This window comes from Peromyscus californicus, unplaced genomic scaffold (genome assembly GCF_007827085.1).
Source record: "Peromyscus californicus insignis strain IS unplaced genomic scaffold, ASM782708v3 Scaffold_5__1_contigs__length_169319896, whole genome shotgun sequence".
Lineage (NCBI taxonomy): Eukaryota > Metazoa > Chordata > Mammalia > Rodentia > Cricetidae > Peromyscus > Peromyscus californicus.
The window spans coordinates 130514530-130541171 of NW_026294573.1; the positions used below are offsets into that span (position 1 = coordinate 130514530).

General features: G+C 39.7%; 1 protein-coding gene across 2 annotated transcripts in view; it reads left to right on the plus strand.

Moving 5' to 3' along the window:
* Window positions 1-26642, plus strand: part of Prex2 (phosphatidylinositol-3,4,5-trisphosphate dependent Rac exchange factor 2) — a 308185-nt gene that overhangs the window by 266934 nt on the left and 14609 nt on the right. For both annotated transcript variants that reach the window (XM_052715840.1, XM_052715841.1), the window contains 3 exons: window positions 6147-6213; window positions 6410-6600; window positions 25190-25292. In XM_052715840.1, the coding sequence (XP_052571800.1) occupies window positions 6147-6213; window positions 6410-6600; window positions 25190-25292 (361 nt within the window). The remainder of the gene's footprint in view (window positions 1-6146; window positions 6214-6409; window positions 6601-25189; window positions 25293-26642) is intronic.

Here is a 26642-nt window from a genome sequence, read left to right on the forward strand (position 1 = left end):
CAACTCTTAAATCCTATTCCTGGGACCATCCTCCTATTTACCCCTAAGTCTTTGAACTTATCTCTTACAGTCTGCCTTTATTTTTATTGCAAATACACCTATACTTGTCTTCTTGACAATGGTAGGTAGACTATGCCAAGTTTACTTTTATTGTAGTTATTACACACACACACACACACACACACACACACACACACACACACACACACACACACACACACCAAACTAAGTCAACTTAAGTTCAAATATTTGTTGAAATTTATTGCCACTTCACCTCTTTTACTGGTATTTCATTCTCAGAGGCTTAAACACAAGGATCATACCAAAATCTGCTCATTTTAGAAAATTGTGATAGTGAAAACTGACATGGACCAGCAGGAAAGGGAGCTCAATGGTCAGCCTTTCCAAATTAGCATCAACACTTTCAGGATGGTCTTAATAAGATTTTTTATATTCAGACCCAGGACCATGACTTCATTCTTACTCACCTTAGAAGCATCATAAATGACATCAGCTTTGGCATTAATCCAATTTTACCATTAACTTTCTCCATAAAATTTGATTAAGAGGCATGCATAACTTTTATAATTAAGAATAGTGCATTAGGAAATTGTTTTCCATCCATGGTTTATCATATTCTGAATGATACTGAAATTCACTGACTACCTGTTAAATTGGGCTGAACAACTGTTTATAAAGAATTCCTAACATTAGTTTCTACCTCAAGTTTAAACTTTCATCCTCACAAGTAACTGAGTTTTCAAATTTATTGACTGTGCCTATAGGAATATTGAAGTAGCTAAGTAGTTCCTGGTGATTTTCTTTGGACCTCTTCAGGGAATCAGTGTATTTTACAATGAATACATTGTTAGTACTAGTTAATAATAGTTATTGATTAGCTTCCATAGAAGACATGCATTCTTCATAATTATTCATTTTCCTTCCATTGTGGGTTAGAAAGTGTTAAGTGCAGGCACACATCTTCATGAGTCAAATATTTAACTCTGACTCTGTAGTGACTTTTATCTTATAAGAATGTTTTGAGTAGTGAAGTTTTAATGCTAGCTGATTTTCTTTGCCAATTCTGCAGTATAGCAGTTAGTAAGGTTTCTAAATGGTATTATTTGTTGTGGGCTGCATTTTCAATCTATTAGTTACTTCTCCAGAACTTTCATCAGCTATGAATTGTTGCTTTAAATATTTTGCTGCATTGATATTTGGAGATTTTTGTAAAGTCACTCCTAAGTGAACTTAGCAGATTTAGACCATCATGACCTAACCTGATCTCAAGAGGCTGAGTCAATGATAACTTTTTCCTTTTTTCTTATGGTACTGGGGATTGAAGCCAAACTTGCATCATGCATGCCAGGGTAGGCAAATATTCTGCCACTGGATTACAACCCAACCGGCTTGGTTTTTGTTTGTTTGTTAAAAGAGGGTAGATGGAAAGATGGAAGAGGGTAGCCATGGCACTGGCATCTTCCCCCAAGGTTGTTCTCCTTAGATGCCACTGATCGTCTGTGGACTGCTCTGATAGCGCACATTCTTCTAGCTGACTCGAGATGTAGGAGACCGGAACTTTCTACAGTCAATGCACTTGGCAAACCATTTAAAGGACAGACTTCTCTTCTTTTACCTAAAAACAGTTCTTTTCTTTTTAGCCCTAAACCTTTATTTGTGTAGTGATCAGGGAATTATCTGTATTTCAAATCCATAACTTAATTTTTATTTTTACCGTAATAGTTTAAATAATAAATAAAATAACTGCAAACTATTTTTAGGTGACCCCCAGAAAAGCGGAATATCTTTGGTCTTAATTTTATCTTTTTAAAAAAGATTTCATTTTATTTTCAATTATGAGTGTATATGTGTGAGTATGTGCACATGAGTGCAGGTACCTAAGGAGGCCAGAAGAGGTTGTGAGATCCCCTGGAGCTGGAGATACAGGAAGGTACAAGCTGCTAGACATGGGTGCTAGGAACCAAACTTGAGTTCTCTGCAAAAGCAATGCATGCTCCTAACTGCTGAGCTCTCTCTTGAGCCCCTAATTTTATCCTCTAAAGCAAATGTGTTGTAACATTTTTTAATTGTGTGTGGGGGGGGGAAAGGGACAGAGAGAGATCTGTTTGTGTATGTGAATGCACATGTAATAGCACACATGTGGAGTTCAGAGGATAACTTTGTGGAGTCTATTCTCTCTGTCCATCTTCACATGGGTTCTGGGAATTGAACTCAAATAGCCAGGCCTGCCTGGCAAGGACCTTTACCTGCTGAGTGATCTTGCTTGTCCAAGTCTATCCTTTCATATGACTAAAACACTCCAAAAAAGTTCTGACCACTGTGTGCACTTGTAGCCACTATTGTCTATTAGACAAGTCCTATTTGCATGTCATAAAACTGTGCACCTCACATACCAACGTTGTGCAATCCACATAATGATGGCACTGGGGCCCTGAGAGGCTGAGCAGTCTCCCCTTCAGCTTTGGTACTTTTCTTTGCTACATTGCACTTTCTGCCCAGGCCCACTGGAGGAGAAGCACTCTTGGTCAGGGAGGGGTCTGACTCTGCAGCAGCATATCTGCGCTGAGTATGTAGCTCTTTACTAGGTCAACTGTGAGGACAGAAAATGTGTAAGTCACAGCTGATCTCAAAATATTATCTGTTTCTGTGACCACAATTGAACCTGAAATGTAAATAATGAGTTAAAGGCTCTACCTCTGACCTGATGGGCTCTGGAGCTTGCAGAGAGGGCTAGGGCAGCTTTTGCAGGACAATGGAAAGTCACTGGTAAGCTCTACTGTGTGGAAGTCCAGAACCAGTTTCCTTGATTGAACCAGAACTAGAAAACATGTCTGCTTCTCAGTGAAGGACAAAGTCTGCTGCCCACCCTGTCTGAGACTATCACTCGGGTGGTGCTTGATCTGAAGGTGACAGAGGAAGCAAGCAGAGCCACTAAACTAGAAACTGAACCAGTCACTCGCTGGGACCGATGGGACTGCTAATCTCACCGTCTATAAAATGTAATACCCAAACCTCTGAGTGAAGAAGACAGAAATGTGATTCTCGGCACAAAATGACTTTGGAATTATTTTTAAAAGAGGCATAATAGGGTTAATAATTTAGTTATATAAAATACAAAAAACTGAATTTAAAATTTTCTCACTTCAAGTAAAAGTACATTTTATTCCATAGGTTATGAAAAATCCTGACTCTAAGAAATACAGCCAGAAAATTGGCCACTGAAAATAATATGTCCTAGAATGTTGGTTCTCAACCTTCCTAATGCTGTGACTTTTTAATACAGTTCCTCATGCTGTGGTGACCTTCAACCATAAAATCATTTTTATTGCTACTTCATAACTGTAATTTAGCTACTATTATGAATAATAATGTAAATATCTAATACGTGGGATATCTCATATGTGACTGCAAAAGGGTCACAACCCACAGGTTGAGAACCACCATCCTAGGAGCATTTGATGCATTAAAGCAGCCTAGGAAACCATATCTGGGATTCTGAAAGTATGACAAAAGGAGCGTCAGCCACAAAGGCATAAAATCCTTGAACAGAAATGTTAATTACCCAATTATTATATATTTGAAATTATTTTTTGAGATGACCTTGTCACATGTGCTAAATATTACAGTAATAAGCAAAGACATCTCTGTAGCCACATAGGGAAGAGATATTGGGGGTCGGGGGCTAAACTTCTCCTGACAGAAGTAAAATAAGAATAAGTAGGCATCTTGAAAATAGAAAGGAAATCATGAGAGTAAAATTTGTAACAAAGGACCAGTTATAGATGTGACAGAGAGACAAAATTATACACTTGGAAGTTATTGCTGAGGAAACCACCTAAACTTCAATTCAGATAGATGCTAAAAGAAAAGGGTGTATAGGGGATTTGTGGGGATTGTGGAAGGAGAAGGCTAGAACACTTGAGAAGTTGTGACTGTGTCTAATCCCGGTGCCAAGAAAATTAGAAATATTGGTGGAAAGATAACTGGGATGAGTGATAACTTCAATCATTTAAGGTATGAAAATGAAATTTCTCCCAAGGAAAAGTCCAATCTAAGATCCTATCTGCATCTATACAAATAAATAAATGTGTACCTATAAAAATAAATGTGTACCTAAACACTAGTGGTTAAAGTACAGAACAGAGATCCAGTGAAAAGGACACCTTAGCTCTCAGCAAAAATCTCTCTCTCCAGATCTTAAACTGAAAGCCATATTTGTAGGGAAATACCGTTGAAACAGATTCTAAAATTTTATGGCATAGTATGCACTGAAAGGCAGTGAATGAAAATATGAATCGAATAAGCAGTTTTTAAGATTAAATACTCTCAAGGAGGTAGGATAGGAAAGGTGTGGGGTTAAAATGAAACTTTAAGCCATCAAATTTAACTCTGTGTAAAAAGTAATAGTTATTGGCCAGGCAGTGGTGACATACACCATTAATTCCAGCACTCAGGAGGCAGAGGCAGGCGGTTCATTGTGAGTTTAAGGCCAGCATGATCTACAGAGCTAGTTCCAGGACAGCCAGAGCTACACAGAGAAAACCATGTCTTGAAAAACTAATCAAAAAAAGTAATAGCTAATGGCCTTATATAAAGAAGTGTCCTACTACACAAAAGTAAGAAATGGGAGCAGACAAATAAGAGAAGAAATACAAGTGGTCATCAAATATATACAAATTCACACTAAAAGCCAGAGGTTGAAAGTCTGTAAACATGGATGTGGAAAATGAGAACACCTGGTCTTCGGCACCTCTGGCGGCAGCTGGTAGCAGGATGAGCTTAGCATGGCAGCCATACTTGCCAGCTTAGCCCAGAAGGTGCTTGTTCTAGGGAAGGGACCGTCATCGGCACAAGCAGGAGAACAGAGGAGGGTATACTACAGGAGTATGGCTTTGACCGTCTTTGGGATATTTTATTTATATAAAAGATGAAACAACAGGCAAAATGCCACAATTTGTTAGAGCATGGTAGTGTGTATGTGGATTTTCATATTATACTAAATATGGCCTCATGTGTTTGAAATGAAAGACATATTAAACTTCCAACACCTGAAGTGTGGGGCATAAGGAGAAGCTGATGAAACAGCCAGGTCAGTTTCTGGCAGTGAGTCAAGTGCATGGTCAACTCCATTCAGTGGCTCCCAACTTCTTACCAGGACCCACCTTTCCAGGCTTTCCCTTCTTGCCTCTTCACTAGTTCTTTGCCCCCTAGCTCAGCTCCACTACATGTTTTTGTTTTGTTTTGTTTTGTTTTGTTTTGTTGTTGTTGTTTCCCCTCACAGGATCCAAGATTTATTTTCTTTTTCTTGGGTAGCTTTTTGGATTATGGCTCTCAACTTCTCGGGAAGTCTAGAGGAAAGTTTAAATGGTGCCTTTGATTTTGCTCTTGATCTAGTGGTGGCCGTGCAAACCGATTCATTGGCTCAATGGGAACCATCTTCCTGGCATCTGAGGGGTATCTGTGGATCATGTCACTGTAATCTGTTCATTGGGATCAAACACTGCCTGGTGTCATTTCTGTATTCATGGAAGTGTATTTGCTCATGGCACTCACTATAGGTGGCACCTGGAAATTAATCTCAGGAGGACAGACTGAATTCTAGCGAACAGTAACCAACTTTTTGGTACTGAATTAATTATATGCAACCTCTTTAAAAGAGAAGTTTAATCGGTATTCTAGGAAGGAGGAAACTAATTCTCAATAAGAATGAATGTAATTGTCATTTTGGAAGTTGTTCTTAGAGTTATCTTTCCTAATCTAGTTTGTAAATCCTCATTGATCCCTGGTGCTTTGTTTTGAAAAGCAGACAACAGACAAGGCTACTGCTAATTATGAAAATAGCACTGTGGGGGCAGGGTGCCTGTGGGCCGCAGCCTGGATGTGGAAGTCAGAGGACAATTTCTGGAAGTTAATTGTCTCCTGTGAGCCTTCCTGACAGCTTTGTTGGTTTATTTGTTTTTTAAACGAGTAAACATTGCCTTTGCATAGCCTGACCAACCCCATCGGTTGTCCAGGCCTTGCTCATTTACTGATCTTTAAACAGAAGTTCTTGGAAATCAAACATCTTAATGCATTTTATGTTCTTTGTTTTCTAACAATACATGATTTTCTTTGGACTGTTGCAGGGCATTCTACTTGGACAAGTCAAATTCACCACCAAATGCCACATCCAAAGCTGCCTACATAGATAAGGTAACAAACAGGGTGATTCACTTATTGCTGCAGTCTCGTTCACCTGCTGCCTCTTGGTCTTTTCTCAGTCCCCATGTGCTGCCTCCATCCTAAGATGGAATTTTAGATAGAGGATCTAAAAGCGGGGACAGCTGAATTGCATGCCACCTAAAAGGACGTCTAAAAGCGGTGCTTCCTGTTTGTCACTTCCTTTTAGCTCATGAGGCCTCTCAATGCTCTAGACGAGCTTTACCGGCTGATCACCTCGTTCATCAGATCTAAGCGCATCGCCGCCTGTGTGAACACACCCTGTGGTGCCTCTGGAGTTGGGCTGTTGTCTGTTTCCTCGGAGCTGTGTGACAGGCTCGGTGCCTGTCACATCATCATGTGCAGCAGTGGTGTGCACAGGTGTGTGAATGTCTCTGCCCTGCTGGGTTTTTTCTTGTCCCATGTTTAATGTGGCTGAATTAAAACTAGAAAGGTTCAAAGGACTCAGATGTGTTTGGGGTACAATTTGAGATGTTTTCTGGGTTGGATTATTGTGGTTTTAGTAACTGTAGACAAACCAGTTAGTGTAATCCCTTATTTATACCAGGATAGTTCAGATGTATATTCCTCTCATGTTTATATCACCATATTAGTATTTTAGGTACAAAATGTGTATCTTTTTTATTCACTGTAGGAGTTTCCTTAGTTGGAATTGAACCCAAATAGCTCAACACCACTTTTCTCAGGGTGCTTAACAGATATTCTGTTCTTTAGTTACTCACATTCATAGAGCCAGAGTGTCATGAGACCTATGTTCCTTGAGTTGCCACTGCCTTCCTCCCATGGTCGGCAAAGTGATGGTCCAGGAGCTCACATGATATGATACACTCTTCGTGATAAATCTTGCCCACTCTGTTGTCTGGAGCAGCCAAGGCAGGTGCTTCAGACTCAACCTGCAATGGGAGTGAGCATCCCAACTCAAGTCCCACTTCATGATCACTTGCTCCTCTCTTCCCATTTTACTGTGGAAGTGAAACCTTAGAGATGGAAATAATAAGGTAGAACTTTAGTTGTCCCTTTAATCTGAATAGGGAGCTCAACTGTGTCATAGGATATACTTTCTTAGTATTAGGTCATTTAGACTTTGAAGGTCATGGTTACTTATTTATTCACATTTGTTTGGTATTTAGTCCATGCAAAGTATTGTAGCTGTGTAACAACATACAGTGATGGTTTTCATATTGAAGACAAGCGTGAATAGTAAATAGGGGCAATATAACAGTTAATAAAATTAATAATAATAATAATAACAAGGATGTAAACACAACAAAAACTACTGTGTAAGAAAAATATAACTTAGGAAATCCAAAACTAATGAATAGGATTCAGAGGGCAATCGATCTTTCAGAATGTTAAGTCTGGACCATTCCTTGGAGGTGATGTTTGAATTAGGATCATAAAGTACAGGAAGGGAGAAATGCCATTCAAGGCAGCAGCCTCTGTAGTCTGTATCATTTCATTTTGATGGGATATGGCCAAGGTGTAGTTTTGAAACCCAGTATATCACGATCTTATGTTTGAAATGTGGTGAGACAATTTCTTAAGGCATATTACATAATCTTTTTACTAGCAGAGAAATAATCTTTCTGATAACTTCCTGTTCACTCAGGCTGTTCCCATCTACTCATTGATTATTCAACCTATCTGTGTTCACTGAGCATTGATTAGGTGTCTATACTGCTGGACTTACTGTCCTGAAGAAACAAAAGTCCCACTTGCATATAATGTACATTGCATTGTGGGAAATGGATGAAAAAGAAAACAAATACATTGTGTTGCAGGTGGATTAACACCAAAGAATGGAAGTCAGCGTAGTGGAAGGAGTCAGCATAAGAGAAGGGCATGCCTGCTGAGGGCTAGGCAGATCTCATGCAGCCTACAAGAAAGGAAGAGCGATTCATTCACTCACTTGTCTCAGAGACAGAGCCTTCCAGCCACCAGGAGAGACAGAACAAGAATCCTCTGTCAGGAGTATGCCTGCTAGGTTTAAAGAACGGCAAAAAGTCTACCGTGGACCCAACAAGATGGAATCACCTTGACTTTCTGTGCTCTTGCCTTCCCTAGTTCATGATCATAGTTACCAGAGGACTAGAACAAGCAGACCAACACTTGGAACTTTGCATCTAGAAATGTGTACTCTTAACCTCTGTGTGAGTTTACTGAATTCAATCTGTCATTTAATGCTAGCAATCCAGATCACTTCCACAGACATTTCCATGAACAGTTTTAGAGTTTGATAGGTGTTGTATGAGCCCAAGGCCAACATGACACAGCTGTTTCACAATTTCAGTCTTCGTTGATTCTTAATATTAGAATCATAAGTAGCGTTGAAAAAAATTTAATGACTTTTTTCCATTTTTACACTTAAAAATCAATAATGGTTTGGGTAATTCACTTCAGAAGATATTTACTAAACTGTTGACAGATGCTGAATTTAAATCTAAAACTATTTGAAAATTATGTTTTATTTTTATATTATGCAGAATAACATGAGACTTCTATATAAATGTTACTTTTTTTTTTCCATGAGAGACTTACTTAGATTTTTTTTCAGGAGGATAAAATATGTGCCAATTTACATTGGAATTCAAATTTCCACAGAAGGCTGTTCCTAAAATAATCCTTTAGTAATTCTAATTCAGGCAGCTAGAGAGGAAGCCAAGCAGATCCACACCTGCAGGAAACATTAAACAAGGAAGTTTGCAGTCAGGTTCCCACTGAGAGGACAGATTCAACGTTAATCAAATGTTATAGAGGATATTTTTAACATTTATTTTTAAGATAAAAGGGAGAAATAACCAAACTATATAGTATCCACTTGAATTACTTGCTGCATTTTTATTTATTGGGTAAAGGGAGTGTCTTAATATTATTAGGAGCAAGAATATGGGTCTTAGAAGCAGAGGCAGGTTTAATGAACATTAACATACCATCTATATAGTTAATAATTCATATGCACAATTAGGAGAATGGAATTTAGATGAATTATGAAAATCTCGTAGCACTTAGCCTGGCCTTGTCTTTACTGAATTTTTTCACAGGGTGTTATTCCTTTGATGCTCTGCTCTGCCTCTCACTGATATGTGAGCTTTCCATTGCCATTGAGTAGAGCCAGGGAACCGGGGTGGGCTCTTTTTAAGGTGAGGGCTTGCCTTTTAGAAAGTATAAATACAATTACAGGTGATTTAGTAATGGACATTGTTTAGAATTTTCTCTTTACTTGTCCACTCTTTCCATGTTGAATTTTCTCATAATTTCTGTCGAGTACTACACATTTGCACATTGCTTTATTAGTGCATAAACTGTTTTAGTAAGAGCTGGTTGTGTCCCATGGGAAGTGGGTGAGTTCACTGGAATGGGTTGTTACGATAAGTCTGACCCCTTTGGTTCTCTGCTTTCTTGCCCATCTGCCTTCAGTAGGAGACCATGCAGCCAGAAGGCGTGCACCAGATGGAGGCTCCTCAGCCCTGGACTTCATCTTCAGCCTCAATTTTAAGAACTAAATTTGTTTTAAAATGTATTCTGTTATAACAGCATAAAAGACATGTTTTTCTGTCACCTGTCTATGTACCATTTAATGTCGCAACTCATGAGTCTCCCATCACTTATTCATTTCTTGTTTAATGATGAGTCTCTTTTTCTGCCATGGCACATAATACTGGCACAGAGGTATCTTTCTACATGTGGCTGTCTTAAGTTAAAATAGAAACATCCTCTAGTTAGAATTACTGTGTCATAGAACTTAAAGCTTTTTGGTTAATACATTATAGTTTAATCTCCAGATAGAATTACCCTTCAGTATAACACAACAAGTAGTGTGGCTTACCTTGTCTCTCCTTACCTTGTCTGGGGAGGACATTCATCTGCTCATTGTTCTTAATAGAGGTACAATTATATTTCTGTAGTGCTCTAATTTATACTTCTTTGCTAACACATTAAAGTATTGGCTGTCTTATGTATTTCCTTTCCTACAGAGACATATGTTACTTATACTGTGTTGTTACCTGCCTTGTAGATGAAGTTATTTTTGTTTTCCCAAATGGAACCTTTTAATGGTATTGAATCAGCTTTGTGGCTTTTCAAGTTCTGTTTTGTACCCATGCCAGTTATTTGTTACAGGCAATCAACGAGCTTGCGATTGCAACTGAGATCTAAATGTTCCTTTTATTTCCTATTGCAGCATCCTTCCATTTAGTGTGGTTTTTTAATTTGTTTGGGCTCCTTATTCCCACCCCTGCTTAACAGCCATTTCCCCTTTAACAAATATAAATCAGTACCTTGCAAGCATTACAAAGCCCCAAATATGTCTCTTACTCCAAAGGTGCTTTTTCTCTTCCACTATATTAGTATCTGCTTCATCAGACTCTGGGAACCCATGAGTAGAAAGCATCCTGAAGGGCACAAGATATGTTTGAAAAATGTCTGGTGAAGGCAAGGCATCTGGGATCATAGTGTACCTTTTTAGGGACTTGTCTGTGTACTCATCTTGATCTGATTTGTAGTGGTGAGTGATTCATGATGTCAGATCGTGGTGTGGCTGTGCCAGCAAATGATACGTAATTTCAGTGTAGGGCTAAGGACTTGACTAGCCTCCGATGTGTCTGATGAAATTCTTCTGTATAAAGGAACTACTTTTGTCTTCATGATTTCTGGAGAGATTGAATTTCTTGAAGAGTCAGACCCTTCATTCTTAGCTAATATACCTGGCCTTTCATCAGTGGAAGTTGTCAGCTAAGCCTTCCTGTGTTGAGGCTTCCCAGCTCCCACCTCCAGCTGCACTATGATTCTCCTTGTAAAGAACTGCCCATGAGCATGCTAGGACCAGCTGGTTGTCATTGTTAAAACACACAATACGTGTAGCACAAATCCTTTTTGGTCTTAATAATAAAAATGTGGAGCCAGATACTGATGTAATAGATGAAAGATCGGAGAAGCAGAGCAGCCAGCCACTATAAAGACTTCTTACCTCTACTGAATCCTCAGCCTGAAAGGCCAAGCTCCTATCTCCACCCCACCTTATCACTTCCTCTCTCAGCCCAGTCATATCACTTCCTGTTTCTTCCTTGAAAGTGCTGGGATTAAAGGTATGTGCCACCACTGCCTGGCCTCTAGTGACTAGCTCTGGACTCTGATCTTTAGGCAAGGTTTATTTGTTAAAGCACAAACAAAATATCACCATAAAAACTGATGAACCTCTTTCTGCACATATAACTAGCATCTGGTTATTTTCATTATTAGTTGTAGAATACACACACACACACACACACACACACACACACACACACACACACAGAGTTTTAGGAATCAAGTTTTAAAGGATTCATTTCCAAAATACATTTATTAGTAGCTTATTAGAAAGTTGAAATGTATTTCCCTATTTAACATTCTAAGAGTAGGTCATCCCCTGCCTACACTTACCAACAGAAGTCCAGTGATGTAATCACGGCACAGGGCCCAAAGTATGACTACAGCATTTGTTAAGGAAATAAAATCCAGAAGGTGAAATATAAAAACAACTCCAAAGAAACCAGTATTAGCAATGCCACCCATGGAATAGTTTTCATTTCAAATAAAGATAAACAGTATTGTGATAAACTTACAACAGTCTTTCCCAGGTAACTTCAACTTACATTTGCAGCAACAGCTTTGAGCTTGTGAAGGACTCTTTCTTAGTATATTTTATTCTGTCATTAACATGACATCAAAGGACAAATTGACAAATGGGCTCAGATTAGGTCATGTAGATGCTTTGAAAGTAGAACATTCAAGGTAACCTGACTTAGGTAATCATAGAGTCCCAAGAGGCAGACAGCAAAGCGTTATCTGTTCTAACTCATAAAGATATAAAATATGTCAGAGGACACAGTTCACTCTGGGGTTTCCATATGGAGGTGAAAGTCCATGTGTGGGACAAAAAAATAATGAATACCTCCATAAGCAAATAAAAGTTTCAAATGTATCCATTTATATTTTGTGCAGAAAATACTTTAAGAGAGTAATAGCAAGATTCAGGAAGATATTTGAATTTTAAATCACTAAAAGATGGTTAAATGAAGCATTCATTCTTAGGGAGAAGAAGAAGCTTTGCAAGTCTCTAATCTGTATTGTTCAATAAAGAGGTTCTAAAAGACAGTGTACCAGTAAAAGATTGGTAATGCTGCCTTTTCATAACTCAGGTGTCAGTTTGTCTCATGAGTGATGGGTGATGTAGCTCTGTATGCTGTGCATGTGTGTTGCTCTGATTGGTTGATAAATAAAATGCTTATTGGCCAGTAGTCAGGCAGGAATTACAGGCAGGATAAGCAGACAAGGAGTATTCTGGGAAGAGGAAGGCTGAGTTAGGAGTCTCCAGCCAGACACAGAGGAAGCAAGACGACAAGGCAGAACTGAGAAAAGGTACCAAGCCACATGGCTGAACATAGATAAGAATTATGGGTTAATTTAAGTGAAAGAGCTAGTCAGCAATAAGTCTGAGCTAATGACCATACAGTTTGTAAATAATATAAGCCTCTGTGTGTTTACTTGGGTCCAAGTGGCTGCGGGACTGGCAGGTGAGAGAGATTTGTCCTAACCACAGGCCAGGCAGGACACAGGAAAACTTCAGCAACACATGAGTTTTCATCTTAAGAAGTAATTTAAATATTACAGAATTTTCTAGTAAGCAGAGAAACACAGAGATTTCTGCTGATCTGGTAACTAGATAAATAATACAGTTGTATGTATCCTCTTAAAGTAATAGAGGAAATTAGATATTTCAAACATGATTGCAGATTCAGTCTTTCATAAAAGATAAGGGATCAAGGCAGCAGTTGTTTTCCTTATAGTTGTGTTGACATCTGCAGGTGATGCGATTGTCTTAATGCCTAGACTGCCTTTACTTGATGCAAATCTTGATAAATTAATGCATGACAATATTTGATTTTGAAATGCCCATTATTTTCTTAAATTTATATGTAAACAAAAGTTAATAACTCCGGGCTTCTGAGAGTGACATCTTATTGCAAGGGTCTAGTTGTGACAGCAGGATGTGTGTGATTGTTGGTCAAACAGGCCTTAACTTCAGTATATGTAAAATGAGTATTTTTACATAACTACTTTTCATCATTAAAACAGGAAAGTCTAAGTAACTATGAAATGTCCAACATGCCAATGTGAGTTCTGGAGTCTAAAGATGGGTGGGCCTGCAATTCTGACATACAAAGGTAGTAGAGAGGCATCTCAGCTCTCAGGAGAAAGGGGATTTTGCCTTTTTGATCTTCTGGAACTGGAGCCAGTTAGTTAAATCTTTCCCACTACCGCCACAGATGCTAGTGTCCCCCAGAATCCTCACAGCAACAGCCGGAGCAACCCAACCATGTCAGTCAAAGACCAGAGCACCTAGGCATTTCAGCAAAGAGAGGTAGGCCCTGTGCACTGTGAAGAATGAATGCAATGACTCAAAATAAGTGGCAGCTTTTCTAGATTCCTGGCACCCATAATTCAGTCCAGCTGACATCCACTCATAATTCAGTCTGGCTGACATCCCAAATCGCCCACCACAGGGACGATAATGACTGTGACCACCTTGGAAGGATGCAGAGTCAGGATGTCCACAGGGAGAGAGACATACTTTCTAGGGAGTTGGGCAGAGGATCCTGAATTAACTTGTTACATGCTGATTTTCCATGTCCTGTGATAGAGTCACAATTAACAAGGACTGAAAGTATCCGGTGAGTTACAGGCTATTATAAAACAGAGATGGAACTGATTAGAAAAGAGAGAGAGAAGGCTCAATATATATTTTGAGCTAGGTTAAAACATTTTCTGTTAGGAACAAGACAGAGCTAGTCCAGGAGAAGGCCTGGCAAGAAAAGATTAATCACCTGTCCCTGGGAGGAGCTATGGCAAGAAGACAGGTCACCTGTAGATACATAAGCTTGCTGACGCTCCTGGTACTCCACCTGCCTCACCTACATGCACCCATTGGTTAAGACACCTGAGACACAAACACAGCAAAAGCCACCAACAATGTGGATCCACAGCAACCAAGGTCTATTTAATAACTTGGATGGACTTAGGGTGAAGTCAACTGCAGTTCCATGCTAAAGAACCATAGCTAGATGCTTCCTTACATATTGATGGCATCAGGAAACCTATGGAAAATAAGGACAGGCGTGAGATGGCAAATCAAAGAACATAGGACCAGAAAGTGGTACTGAAGAACTGTAGCTACCTAGGATAGATAGCCAGTGTATTTAGTCAAACCCCCAAAGCAAAATAGAGATGAAATGCATGGGTGTGAGAGAGAATCCAGGCCTGGAAGTATACAATATAGCAGCCCATGGTTGGTGGTGGCACACGCCTTTAATCCCAGCACCCAGGAGGCAGAGGCAGGCAAATCTCTGAGTTTAATCCCAGCCTGGTCTACAGAGTGAGTTTCAGGACACCCAGGGCTGCACAGAGAAACCTCGTCTTCAAAACAAAACAAAACAAAACAAAAGAAGCTAGCACAGAGAATTTCAGAAGTCTGTGTAGGAAGTTCTAATAGAAGGTATCACATATTTACTGAGGATTTCATGGTTAATTCTCTGTGCAATGCTGTAAACAAGCCCCCTTGGACTCCATTGCTTTTGGGCTTTAAGACAGAGTAGAAGGAGTGCAGTATTCAATTTAGCTCTGCTGTCAGGATCTGTCCCCAGCTCCTGCTCATCACTCCTGCACTCTGTTCCTTGTTTGTCACAGGCTGTGCTCTGCCTGCCCTGTCTTTGCTGATCCATTAACTTTTCAGCTCTCTGATGATCAAATCTAGACATCACCAGAAGATTTCACCAGGACTGTCTGTTTGACAAGGGTCAAGTGATAATGTTGAAAATCTCTGTAGATACCCAGAGGTCGTGTCTGAAAATAGTATTGCCCCAGTTTAAATTAGTTTGGAATTTTTTTTTCACACAAAAATGTGTTTGTGTGCTTCATTAAGAAAGGGGGTTCTGTTACATAGGTACTGGCTTTCTGAAATCCCCATTGGCTTTCTGTAATTTTATGAAGCTTTTCATTTGCCACAGAAGCATTTCTGAGGGTGAGTGGGGTGAGAAAGCTCAGTAGGTCAGCGTCTGGTCTTTCCATTTTAACTTTGCAGCAGCTCAGACTGCTGAGAACCACTGCAGTCACTTAGGGATTGATCTGTGTTTAACATACTGCTTCTGCCCCTAGGTGTACGGTTTTCCTCAGTGTAAGGTAATGAAAGCAAGGAGAAAGGGGAAAAAAAAGAGCTGCAACAAGAACAAATTGGTTTCTTCAATCAGGTGCTTCTCTCTGCTTCTCAGGAGGTTTTGCACAGCGATGCTCTGTGTGCCATGGTTAAATAAAATTAGAGGCTAGTGTAAGCGTGAGCAGTGCAGGAATGACATGCTTTGTGCAGAGCAGTGCATTTTATACAGCAGAATACAGTTCCCTGGTAGAAAGGGACACGTTATCCTGTCAGGTTTTTCTCACTCTTTGATTACTTTACAATCAATACACCTGAGTATGCTTCGGAGCTCTTTCCCTTCTAATCCTGAGCACATTTTAGTACGACAAGGTCTACATCCATCGAGATGCAATCTGAACTTCCTGGATTCATCTCTCCCAAAACAATGCCTATAAAATACAAATCCCGAGCCCAAGATTGAGGTTGTTGAATAATGGATGGTGGGAGCTCCAATTCTCTAAAGGCATTAGCGACGTGATATGAATTTCATGTAGTGAAAAGAGTCTTGGGTTTTGGATCAGAAAATGGTTGGATCCTGTTCCTTACTTGCTATTAAAGTAAGTAAATGGTTGCATAACCTGATCTCTTCGAGCCTCGTGGATGAGGCGGCAGTCATGAGTTCTTTGTTACAGTGGGAGTGTGAACACTAAGTGAGCAGCATACATGAACAGCACCGCACTGACAGAGGACCTAGCAACTGCACCTACTCTAGCTATTCCAGAGAGACCTGTGGTTTTGATAGTAAATCCATCCATCTCCTTATTGCAGAGTTATATGAAACACATCTGACTGGTTTGTTTGGTTGGTTGATTGGTTTAGTTTGGTTGTTGTTATTGTGTTATTTTTCATTTTTAGGGTACTGGAAATAGAGCCAGATCCTCATTCATGCTAGGCAAGCACTCTACACTGAGCTATACCCCTAGCCCACATAACACAGCTGCTGAAAATTACTATGTCAACCTACCAAAATAGAGAAAACCTGCAGGAACTATCAGAAATATCACAGTAAGGGTTCATCATAGGCAAAAAGGGGGAGGTATCCTAAGAAACAGAGAACACAAAATGCTAGACCTTGTTAGTGCTTATTCATAGAAACTCCCCCCCCCACCCCCCGCTGCCTCATGTCACTCAAAACAACAAAAGGGTCCCCCTTGAACTCAAGCTGAGGGAGTTCTCATTCCTAGAGAGAAAACCCATTAGAATAAAGACAAAAGATTGGGACATGAAAAGGGGCAGGTGTTAACCTGTGTTCAGTCATTGATAACACAAAAGGCTATTTGTCTACCTTTACTGTGGAGGCTCTGAGGGAGACTGAGAGTCCCCACCTTCTCTACACTTAGTCCTAACAAGGGAGCCACCCTGGGAAGCCAAATGGCAGCAGTTTATATGGGGAAGGGGAAAGAATAGCCACATGGTTAGGTTTTTAAGTGAAGTGATTCAACACAGAATAAAAAGAGGTGGCAGCTTTGTGTGACAGATGTATTGTAGACAACTGAGATTTATTCAAGGCAAACTGTCCTCAGGAGTACTAATATAAAACAATTAATCAATAGACTGTAATATTTATGTTCCAAGTAGAAATGAAATTCACCCAGAAATGTTAACCAGCAGATGTAGGGCGAACAGTGTTTGGATCTGGAGTTACAGAAATGAAACCAAATCTTTCATGTATATGCTATAAGGGAACCAGTTATTGATTTTTCCAGTATCTATTATCCTTTTAATGCATTTGTCATATTTCTGAAAAGATTTAATGAGTGGACCCTTCTTAAAAATAGATGCCAGATCCAGACTATAGAGAAATGAATCTTGTCTTTTAGGAGTACATGCATACATTAAAAAGATATGTACTGAATGCTTACTGAGTACCAAGAAGCAGACGATGATCTAGAAAGCCTACAGTGGACACAGATACCACTACAACCTATTGGTGATGGTGCAGTGGTCACATTAATGAAATTTGATAGTTGTTGAGACTATACTATATACTATATGCTCTATGAAAAGTAATAAGATGAGTTACTTTATGTCATCCTGAAAAAAACCCTCATATCTACTATCATTTAACTAGATTTATAGTGGGAAACAGAGAATTTAAAGAGATTAAAAAACTTGTTCAAGGTCACAGACCTATCAGCTAAGTCAGAATCCTACTGAGAACCATCTCTCCAGTGTCTGTGTTCTTAAATGTACACTCTGCAGATGAGTAAGATACAGTATATGACTTAAACCAGGTCTCACAGAGAGCATGTGAGGAGCAGTTTGTGCAAAGTAGAGGGCTAGTGACTACAGAGAATGTCAGTGGTACAGTTAAAGCATGTAGTAGCCAGCAGAAACCAAGACTGTATTGTGAAGATCTTATACCTCATCTGACGATAGGAGAAACCTAAGCTATGCAGATAGTTGCATTTTCATTTGCACTGTAAGAAGGCCATCTTCTCAGTGGAAGATACCAACAAGAAGAGGCCAAACAGAAGGGTCGGGGTGGGATTGTACCAGTGTAGACAAAAGGTAGCATTGGCAGTACAGCTAGAGAGGGGTTTTGAGAGTTAGTTAAAAACAGGTGATGAGTAGGATGCAATGTTCCTTAGATGCTGTAATCCGTTGCACACACACACACATTGATCTCCTGTGAATGGACAAGTTATACTTAATAACATGGGGTTCATGGTAATACACCACTTTTAATGGAACCTTAAGAGGTCATCATAATCACTAGTCAATTACTTTTGGGAAGTTGTAACATTTACTCCAGGGTGGGCTTATGAAAATGGCAAGATTTGGATCACATTTTAAAAGTCTTTATAGCCTATGTCTTTAATAAATTAATTCCCATGCCTCCTTTTTCTTCTTTCTCATCAAGTTGGTGAATCCCTAACATATCTGTTTCATAGATTTCTTTTTATTGTAGTCAGAAAGAAATGGGGCCATAAAAATGTCCAAGAGAAGGAGATTTTGAAACTGAATGTAGGCATTTACATCTTTCTAACAGGTAGAACTCTGTCATTAGTTCAAATATTGCTAAAACTAATGGGTCACAAGTACATGTGATGCTCTGGAGTGTGTGAAATCGGGTAATCAGCAATGTCTCACATCTGTTAAAAGAAGCACCCATGTGTCTACCAGAGCAGTTCATATTCTAGTGCCCTACACCCCATCATTATCTTAGGGTTGGGCATTCTTTCCTACAATTTGAATGCTGTGCCGGTAAGTAACTGCTGCTTAAGAAAGCTGCAACAGGAACCCAGGCAATTAGCTTCTTAATAATGTGCTCCCAATAGTCACTTGCACAAAGTGACCCAGCTTTTAATTAAAGGAGAAATAACCAAGACTGCCACTGAATGGGGGAAATGATTTCATTTTCTATGTTCTAAATCTGTAAGATTCTAAATATGAATTAAAAGCTACTTAAGACATAATTCATGTGAGGAATTCTTATCAAAATAATAGTTTCCTCAGGGTGTCCTTATCAGATTGTGCCGGGTGCTGCACTCCTGGAGAATTTTCTTTCCCTTGTCTCCATGAGTGAAGGCAGCACCAGAGCTGTGAAGAACGGGAAAAGAAACTCAGACTGTGATCATGACATATACTTCTACCTCCAGACAAAGCTCACGGATTTCGAATTAACGGGATGATTTTCTGTTGTATTCAGCTAGTTCAAATTAGGCAAGTGAATGCATGTGAGCATCAGGGTTAGCCAGTTTACACAGAGTGTTTGCTAGGAGCAGCATCTCCAAGCAAGCATGTTCCCAGTGGAGGCTGTTGCTCAACACCTACTCTCTTAAACTCAGAGACTCTGACAAAATCTTGGAAAGTCCAGATGTCTGTTTACCAAATACTCCATTTTTGTAAGTTAATAATCATTTAAATAGCATTCTAATAAGATCATATTTATCCAAGTGATGTCATTTTATAATTAATGCTCAAAATTGTTAAAAAATACCACAGTGCTCAAGTTACTTTTGAATCATCAATATTCATCTGTAAACTCATTGATAATGGATGTTTTGGATTCTGAGTATGTACTGTGACACAGAGAAAAGTTTTGAACTAGTGTTCAATCTCACTCATGATTTTTCACATGTGGGAGGGAGAGTAAATACTAAGAAACTCTTCTTAAGAGTTGCATTTTTCTATGTTCATCTTAAAGTATTTTTAGATGAACATATACACAATACTATTGTATGACAAACTGTAGCTACAAATCTGGAGATGTTTATCATCAGTCTGGTCTTCATGTTTTAAATTTGTCATATTGAATTATAGCCAGGACCTGGATCAATCAATTTCAATCTCCCCCCCTACCCCTACCCCCCCCCTCTCTCTCTCTCTCACACACACACACACACACACACACACACACACACACACACACACACACACACCCCTAGTAACAAAAGCTTCTAACACTGGCCTTGAGGGCAAAGACACCAGGTACCACAACCAGCACTCACACTGGTTCCCCCATCAGTCTTATTCTGTATCCAGCACCATCCCTGTGGTCCAGAGGAGGTGCAGCATCTCCCCAGGTGCTTAGTTTAAAGCATCTGCCCGCCCCCCCAGAGATTGGTGCACTACAATTTAAATCAACATTAAATGAGTCAATAGACTTTGGAAGGTTTGAAGATGTAATTAGAATTAAGCTGCTTTTTCGTCCATGGTTATTGTAAATGACCAAATGTGCAGAAGGCCCTGAGGCTTTGAGAGGCTTTTTTTTTTCATTTTTTTTATTAAGAAATTTTCTGGCCGGGCGGTGGTGGCGCACGCCTTTAATCCCAGCACTCGGGAGGCAGAGCCAGGCGGATCTCTGTGAGTTCGAGGCCAGCCTGGACTACCAAGTGAGTTCCAGGAAAGGCGCAAAGCTACACAGAGAAACCCTGTCTCAAAAAACCAAAAAAAAAAAAAAAAAAAGAAAAAAAAAAGAAATTTTCTACTCACTTCACATACCACCCACAGATCCCCCTCCTCCCTCCTCCCACCTCCCAGTCCTCTCTCCCAAGCCAGCCCGCATCCCCACATCCCCCAAATCAAGGTCTCCCATGGGGAGTCAGCAGAGCCTAGCACACTAAGCCTACTAATTTATTATAAGAATATCATGAAGCATCTTAAATAGGAGGCATATTGCAAAAGCTGCCTCGTGGAAAACTGAGTGTCCAAAGACCTGAACTTTGTGTGTAGTAGATGGGAGTTAATACAGGGATGAAATACAGCATTTTACATTTAAGCAATTTTGAGAATCTTAGCTTTTCCTCATCAGTGAGACTCAGTTGAAGAAAGGCCCAGAGTGTCGTCTTAGCACTTGGTAACAGTGAGAGGTAGAAGACTGTTCTTGCTGGAATAGTGGAGATGATAGGTTTGAAGTTAAGTGCCTTCTTTAAGAAAAATGAGAAGACAAAAAAGAGATAAAAGTTAATATTTACCAAATATCAGAACAAGAACAAGTCACAAGGGGTAAATGCTAATAAATATAAGCCTTACAAAATTTAGAATATGATATTATTGTGTGACCCCGTTCTGTCCTTTTGTCCCACAATTTTTATGGCACTGCCTTCAACTGCCTAGCAAATTATGATAATTTTGTGATATAATTTTCCTGTGAAGAGAATAGAAAATTTGTTCTAGCTTCTAGCATGACTGATTTAATTTGAGTTACTGAGAGTTCAGAAAAACATTTCAGTAGCAAAAATGTATTACTGCTAATGGCTTGTTCACTTTTCGGTTGTTAATCTAAAACTTTATGAAATTCTGTAGCACATGGACTGAGCCATGCCGTTTTGAAAGTTATTACCCAGATAGCTTCCAGCTTTGTACACTTCAAGCTTGCTTTCTCTGATCACACACTTCCAGTCAAGAGGAGCAGGATGTGGGGGCATTGCATCATAGCCTCTGGTCCTGCATCTGCTTTTCAGTATGGGATGGCTTTGTGCAGTGTGTAAGCAGGAAGGAAGGCTCTGGAAGCCATTGCTGTACCAGAGTACTGAAATACCCTAACTCCATGTGGAAGCAACTATGAATCATCTAAATAATCTCAGTCAAGCTATCCTGAATGCATCCTAACCCAGCTTCTGCTAGCTCACTTCCAGAAATAACCGGCAGCCATTAAAAGTCTACACAAAACTATACATTATGAATGAAGAAGCTGGCAGTGAAGAAAATAGCAGTTGGAACCTTTTGCAGTTAACACATTTTACTTTGTGAATTCGAAAAAGAATTTGAATTTGAAACTGAATGTAAGCACTTACATCTTTCTAACAGGTAGAACTGTGTCATTAGTTCAAATATTGCTAAAACTAATGGGTCACAAGTACATGTGATGCTCTGGAGTGTGTGAAATCAGGTAATCAGCAATGTCTCACATCTGTTAAAAGAAGCACCCATGTGTCTACCAGAGCAGTTCATATTCTAGTGCACTACACCCCATCATTATCTTGGGGTTGGACATTCTTTCTCACAATTTGAATGCTGTACAGGTAACTGCTGCTTAAGAAAGCTGCAACAGGAACCCAGGCAATTAGCTTCTTAATAATGTGATGATGTCCATGTGGTTCTGCTGGCAAGTAATGGTACTTGGTGCAAAGTGGACACACAAAAGTAGCCCAGAATGAATGAATGAAAGGCACTCTTCTGCGTTAGGTGCTGAGAAGATGCTCAGTTGGTAAAGTTCTTGCTGAATGAGCATGAGGACTCAAGTCAAGCCCCAGATCACACGTAACACTTTGGCTGTTGTGGTGTGCACCTGTAATCCCAGTGCTGGGAAGTGGAGACAGGTGGGTCCCTTTGGGTTACTGGCCAGTTACCATACCCTAAGTGAGCTCCAGGTACCAGGGAGAGAACCTATTTGGAAAAAGAACAAGGTGGAAGGCTCTTGAGGATAAGCAATTAAGATTTACTGTCGGCATCTACATGAATGCATGTGAACACACACCCACGCACACATCTTACACAAAAGATTTCTAAAACAAACTATCCTTCAATGTAAATCGGACCCATTAGCTTTAGTTTATCATTTTACGTGTATGTGAAATAGTAATGAGTTGGTTCTAGTTTCAATGCAGGATGTCTAGAAATGTGTTAGTCATAAGCACAGATACACTGTCCTGTTTTTGTTTCTGTAGAGAACTAGCAATTCTTCTGTGATTTACCACCCCACCAAGTACATGTCCTCACAAGTATAAGACAGGATATGAATCTGGAATATCTTATTAGTCAGGTAATCTAGGAATTTTATTCACTGTACTTATCTGCCTCTTATGAAGTATTCACATACTACTCTGTGACATTGATAATTTGCTTTAAAGTTGCACATTTATATCATGCAATATAAATGTTAAATTACTTTCATGTAAACCAAAGGGGGGGAAAAAGTCTAGTTAAGTTTTTTTTGTTTTTCTTCTTTCTTTCCATTTTAGTAGCAACTAGAAGGAGATACAAATTTGAAAGACCATATTTTTCTAAGATAGTACAAAAATATAGATATTTAAAATTTGTCCATTATTGAGAGCAGAAATTATTCTAGAAAGGAGATAGTGTAGTCAAGCAAGGAACTTCCTACTGAGTAGGATTTCTCTCAACTCCTGGCCTCTCGAATGTCCTTCCTTTTGCTTGTGTGAGGTTTGAAGCTCAGCCCTTCTCTAATCAAATCACTTGTAAAATCCAATGGTGTCTTGTAAAACCTGACAGTGGGTGTGCTTTGTGCTTGCTTTTATTCACAAGGGGAAATCCACATGCCACTTTCAGGAATTGGAGTCTTTTAGATACAAGGAATAAAATGTTGCATTTTACCACCTGGCATTCAGATCGAAAGAGTTGAGAGAAGATAAAGAGTGATGAGGCAAATAATGACCTGTCACCCACAGAGCTGGGAGCTCTGTACTCGGCTTTCCTGCGCGTACTGCACTTAGGGTGGTAGAATTCTGGATGTTGTGCATGGAAGTATGAACCCGGAGAAGCCTGGCATCCTGAATTGCAAGCAGGCAGCATTCTCAATGTTTTGTTTCTTTGAAAAAATGTCCTTTAAAATATTTTTAGTCAATCCCGGGACTTCATTAAAATAAACACAGCATTCTTTTTGATTGGCTGGGGAAAGAAAACATACATACCTATTTGAAGGTTAATTTTTCTTTAAGTGAGATATCATTGAGTTTTTAAACAGGTGCCACTCAGCCAGATGTGGTATCCTATGTCTCTGATCCCAGCACTTGGGAGGCTAAGCAAGAGGGTTACTGTGAGTTCTAGGCCAGCCTGGGCTACATAGTGAGTAGCAGCCAGTGTTAAATAATGATACTCTTTCTTGAAAGACCAGGGGGTTGTGGGGGGGCAGACAAAAGAGATAACTAACACTTGGATGCCCCCTCTTTGACTGTATATTATTGGACATCTATGGCCCAGTTGAACTCAAATATTTTCAAGTCTCTGGCAGGCAGTTTCCTGCTGTGTCACTATTTACAACTTGTAAAATGAGGAATAAGTCAGTGTAAAATGATTAAGAAGGTTGATGACAGAAAACCCTCACTGTATCTGTGTCCCCAGTAGAAGAGGCAAGCCATGCTTTATCAGAAAAGTGCGGAAGTGTCTCGGGATTAGAAAATGAAATTAAGATTTTTTTTTTTATTTCTTGAGCTTCGTTCAGCTAGTGTAAGGAGCATTATTGATTAAACTGTTAGGGTCAACAGATTTAAAATAGGAGCAGAGGATACCTTATGGAGGACAAAAAGGTTGTAGTCTGTTGAGGAGGCAGGCAGTTAAGTGAAACTGATTTTCTTTTTACATGAACCATCAGATACACTGGTTGGCCTTTGGTGGCCTGCAGGTGCACGTACAACAGTGCGTGAAACAATTCAAATTGACTCAGACATTAAATACCTGTGAACACTGTGTTCAACTAGAAGCTAATTATGTAACTTCAGACCATTAGCATGTGAGCAATCCAGAGGAATTCTTGGCAGTGGTTATGAGGAGGCAACTTCTCTAGTTATTTTTTGGGCAGAGGAACTCATCATGTTCCTTAGAGTGATGTGTAATTGTAGAGCCCGACCTTGACAGGGTCTTTTCATTTGTAATAACAAATGGTGCTTTTAAATCCCCTCTTCTTCCTTTAGATAATCAGTAAAATCTACCAAATGTATTGGAATTCTGTGCCATAGTCTCATAACTAAGGATGAGTCAGACTTCCTTATATATGAGCACCTGCATTGTAACTTAGTGTTTCGTACGTTCACTAGTGGAAGAAAGTCCTGGACAGATCTAGAAAAATTCCTAGATCTCCAGTAATTCCGTTCCTGAAGAGGCTGAGACAGGGCAATCATGAGTTTGAAGTTACTTTGTGATAAGTTATGAGACTGTGTCTCTAAAAACCAAGCCCAAAATCTATTAACTGCCAATATGTAGAAGTGAATAAATACAAAACTATTTCTTCTAAATTATATGCATTATTAATAAAAGTAAAATTTGTATTATAAATATGGTTGTTCAGTTTCCCATGGTGAAGTTCTCTTTTGTACATAGTTCACAATAAGTTCATTTTAAATTTAAATGTTTTAACATATATCCTCAGTAATGTGTGTGTCTCAGTGGCCCCTTTGTAAATAGGAATTCCATGTAGAGGAGTCAATATTAGATTCTGAGCAACTTTGAGCTTGACTGGTTTCTGATGACACTGGTAGCTCTGATTTCTCTAGGAATGGATCAGGGTCTAACTGCGCTTCCCATTACCTTGGCCCGCAGGTGCACCCTGAGTGTGACACTGGAGCAGGCCATCATTCTAGCCAGAAGCCATGGGCTGCCTCCTAGATATATTATGCAGGCCACCGATGTGATGAGAAAGCAGGTAAGTCCCTCTCTCCTGCCTGTCTTAGGGGAGTTGCTTTCTAGGACCTGGTTTGCCGCTGTTCATTTATTGGGTGGCTTATGGGTGCCTGTGTGTGATGGACGTTTCTAGGCATGGGACTCTGGGTAAGCCATGACTGAGAAGCATGTCCAATGAGAAAATAGTACAGATACCTAGTCCAAGTGTGGACACTTGGGAAAAGGATTTCTGTGCTGTGTGACCTGGAAGCAAGAAGGGAAATGGTCACACAAAACAAGAGTGGACTGGGCTTTTAGCAGTAACAAAATAAAGGATGGATGGCACTTCTGGAAATTGTAGGCAATTTACTAAACCTGGGAAGTAGATTAGGAGGAGACAGGGGCAAAGAAGAAGAGGAACTGAGAGCCCCGCTAGTTTCTGTGATCTGCCAAAGTCTTCCAGTCCATGATAAGATGTGTGCATGATGTATGCATCATCCTGAGGATAAAGTGCTCACCTCAGAATTTCCATTTGAGTCTGAGTATGATCCTTTCAACTGTCTTTCCATCACCAGAGACTGGACTCTTTCTGTGTTCCCTTTTAAATAAAATGAATTCCCTAAACTGTAACCCAATAGCATTTGAAGAACCAAGGTAACTTGGTCTTAAAGAGTTTAAATTCTTTTTTTAAATGCACTGGCTTCCATTGTTCTGATTAGAAAATAGAATTGAGCTAGTCCAAAAGACGTTTAAGCAGTAATAAGAAAAATGAAAGTCATCAATTTTACGTTTTCTGTCTCCATCCTTGGCCTGCTGCAGTAAAAGCTGACTTGCCTTGAGTTGTTCAGCGACAGTGACTTCATTAGGTATGCTCTTGTTATTATAACCACTTTATTCATTAAAACTTGACTCAGGCAAACATAAGCATTGTCACACACACACACACACCAGGATTGTTCCCAAGATTTCACTATGGAATTTTAAGCTGGCCGTGAAGAAATGGACTGAAGAAGCCAACAGCGGGCTAGCAAATGCAATGTGGATCGCAGGTCCAGTGAGTGTGCGTGCCTGGGCACTTCTGCGTTAGGTATCCTGGGTTAGCAGTTGACTGAATGGAACTGAGAAGGTCACACAGGGATTCCTTAAGTTTAGACCTACCATGAGAGTGTGACATACTGTTGTCCAGGTGGCAGGTGACAAACACAGATGCAAACTGTGGTGAGGTTTAGGGAGGACTTGGGGAAGTACATGCGCAAGTTCTGCTTTAAAAGAAAAAAGGTGAATTCTTACATCAGAGGTGGGATTTAGGTCAGAAACAAGAACAAAAGGGTGAATGAAGTCTGCTTTGCTTTTCTTGTGTTACTCCTAGAGAACGTACATGGGAAACTCTGGA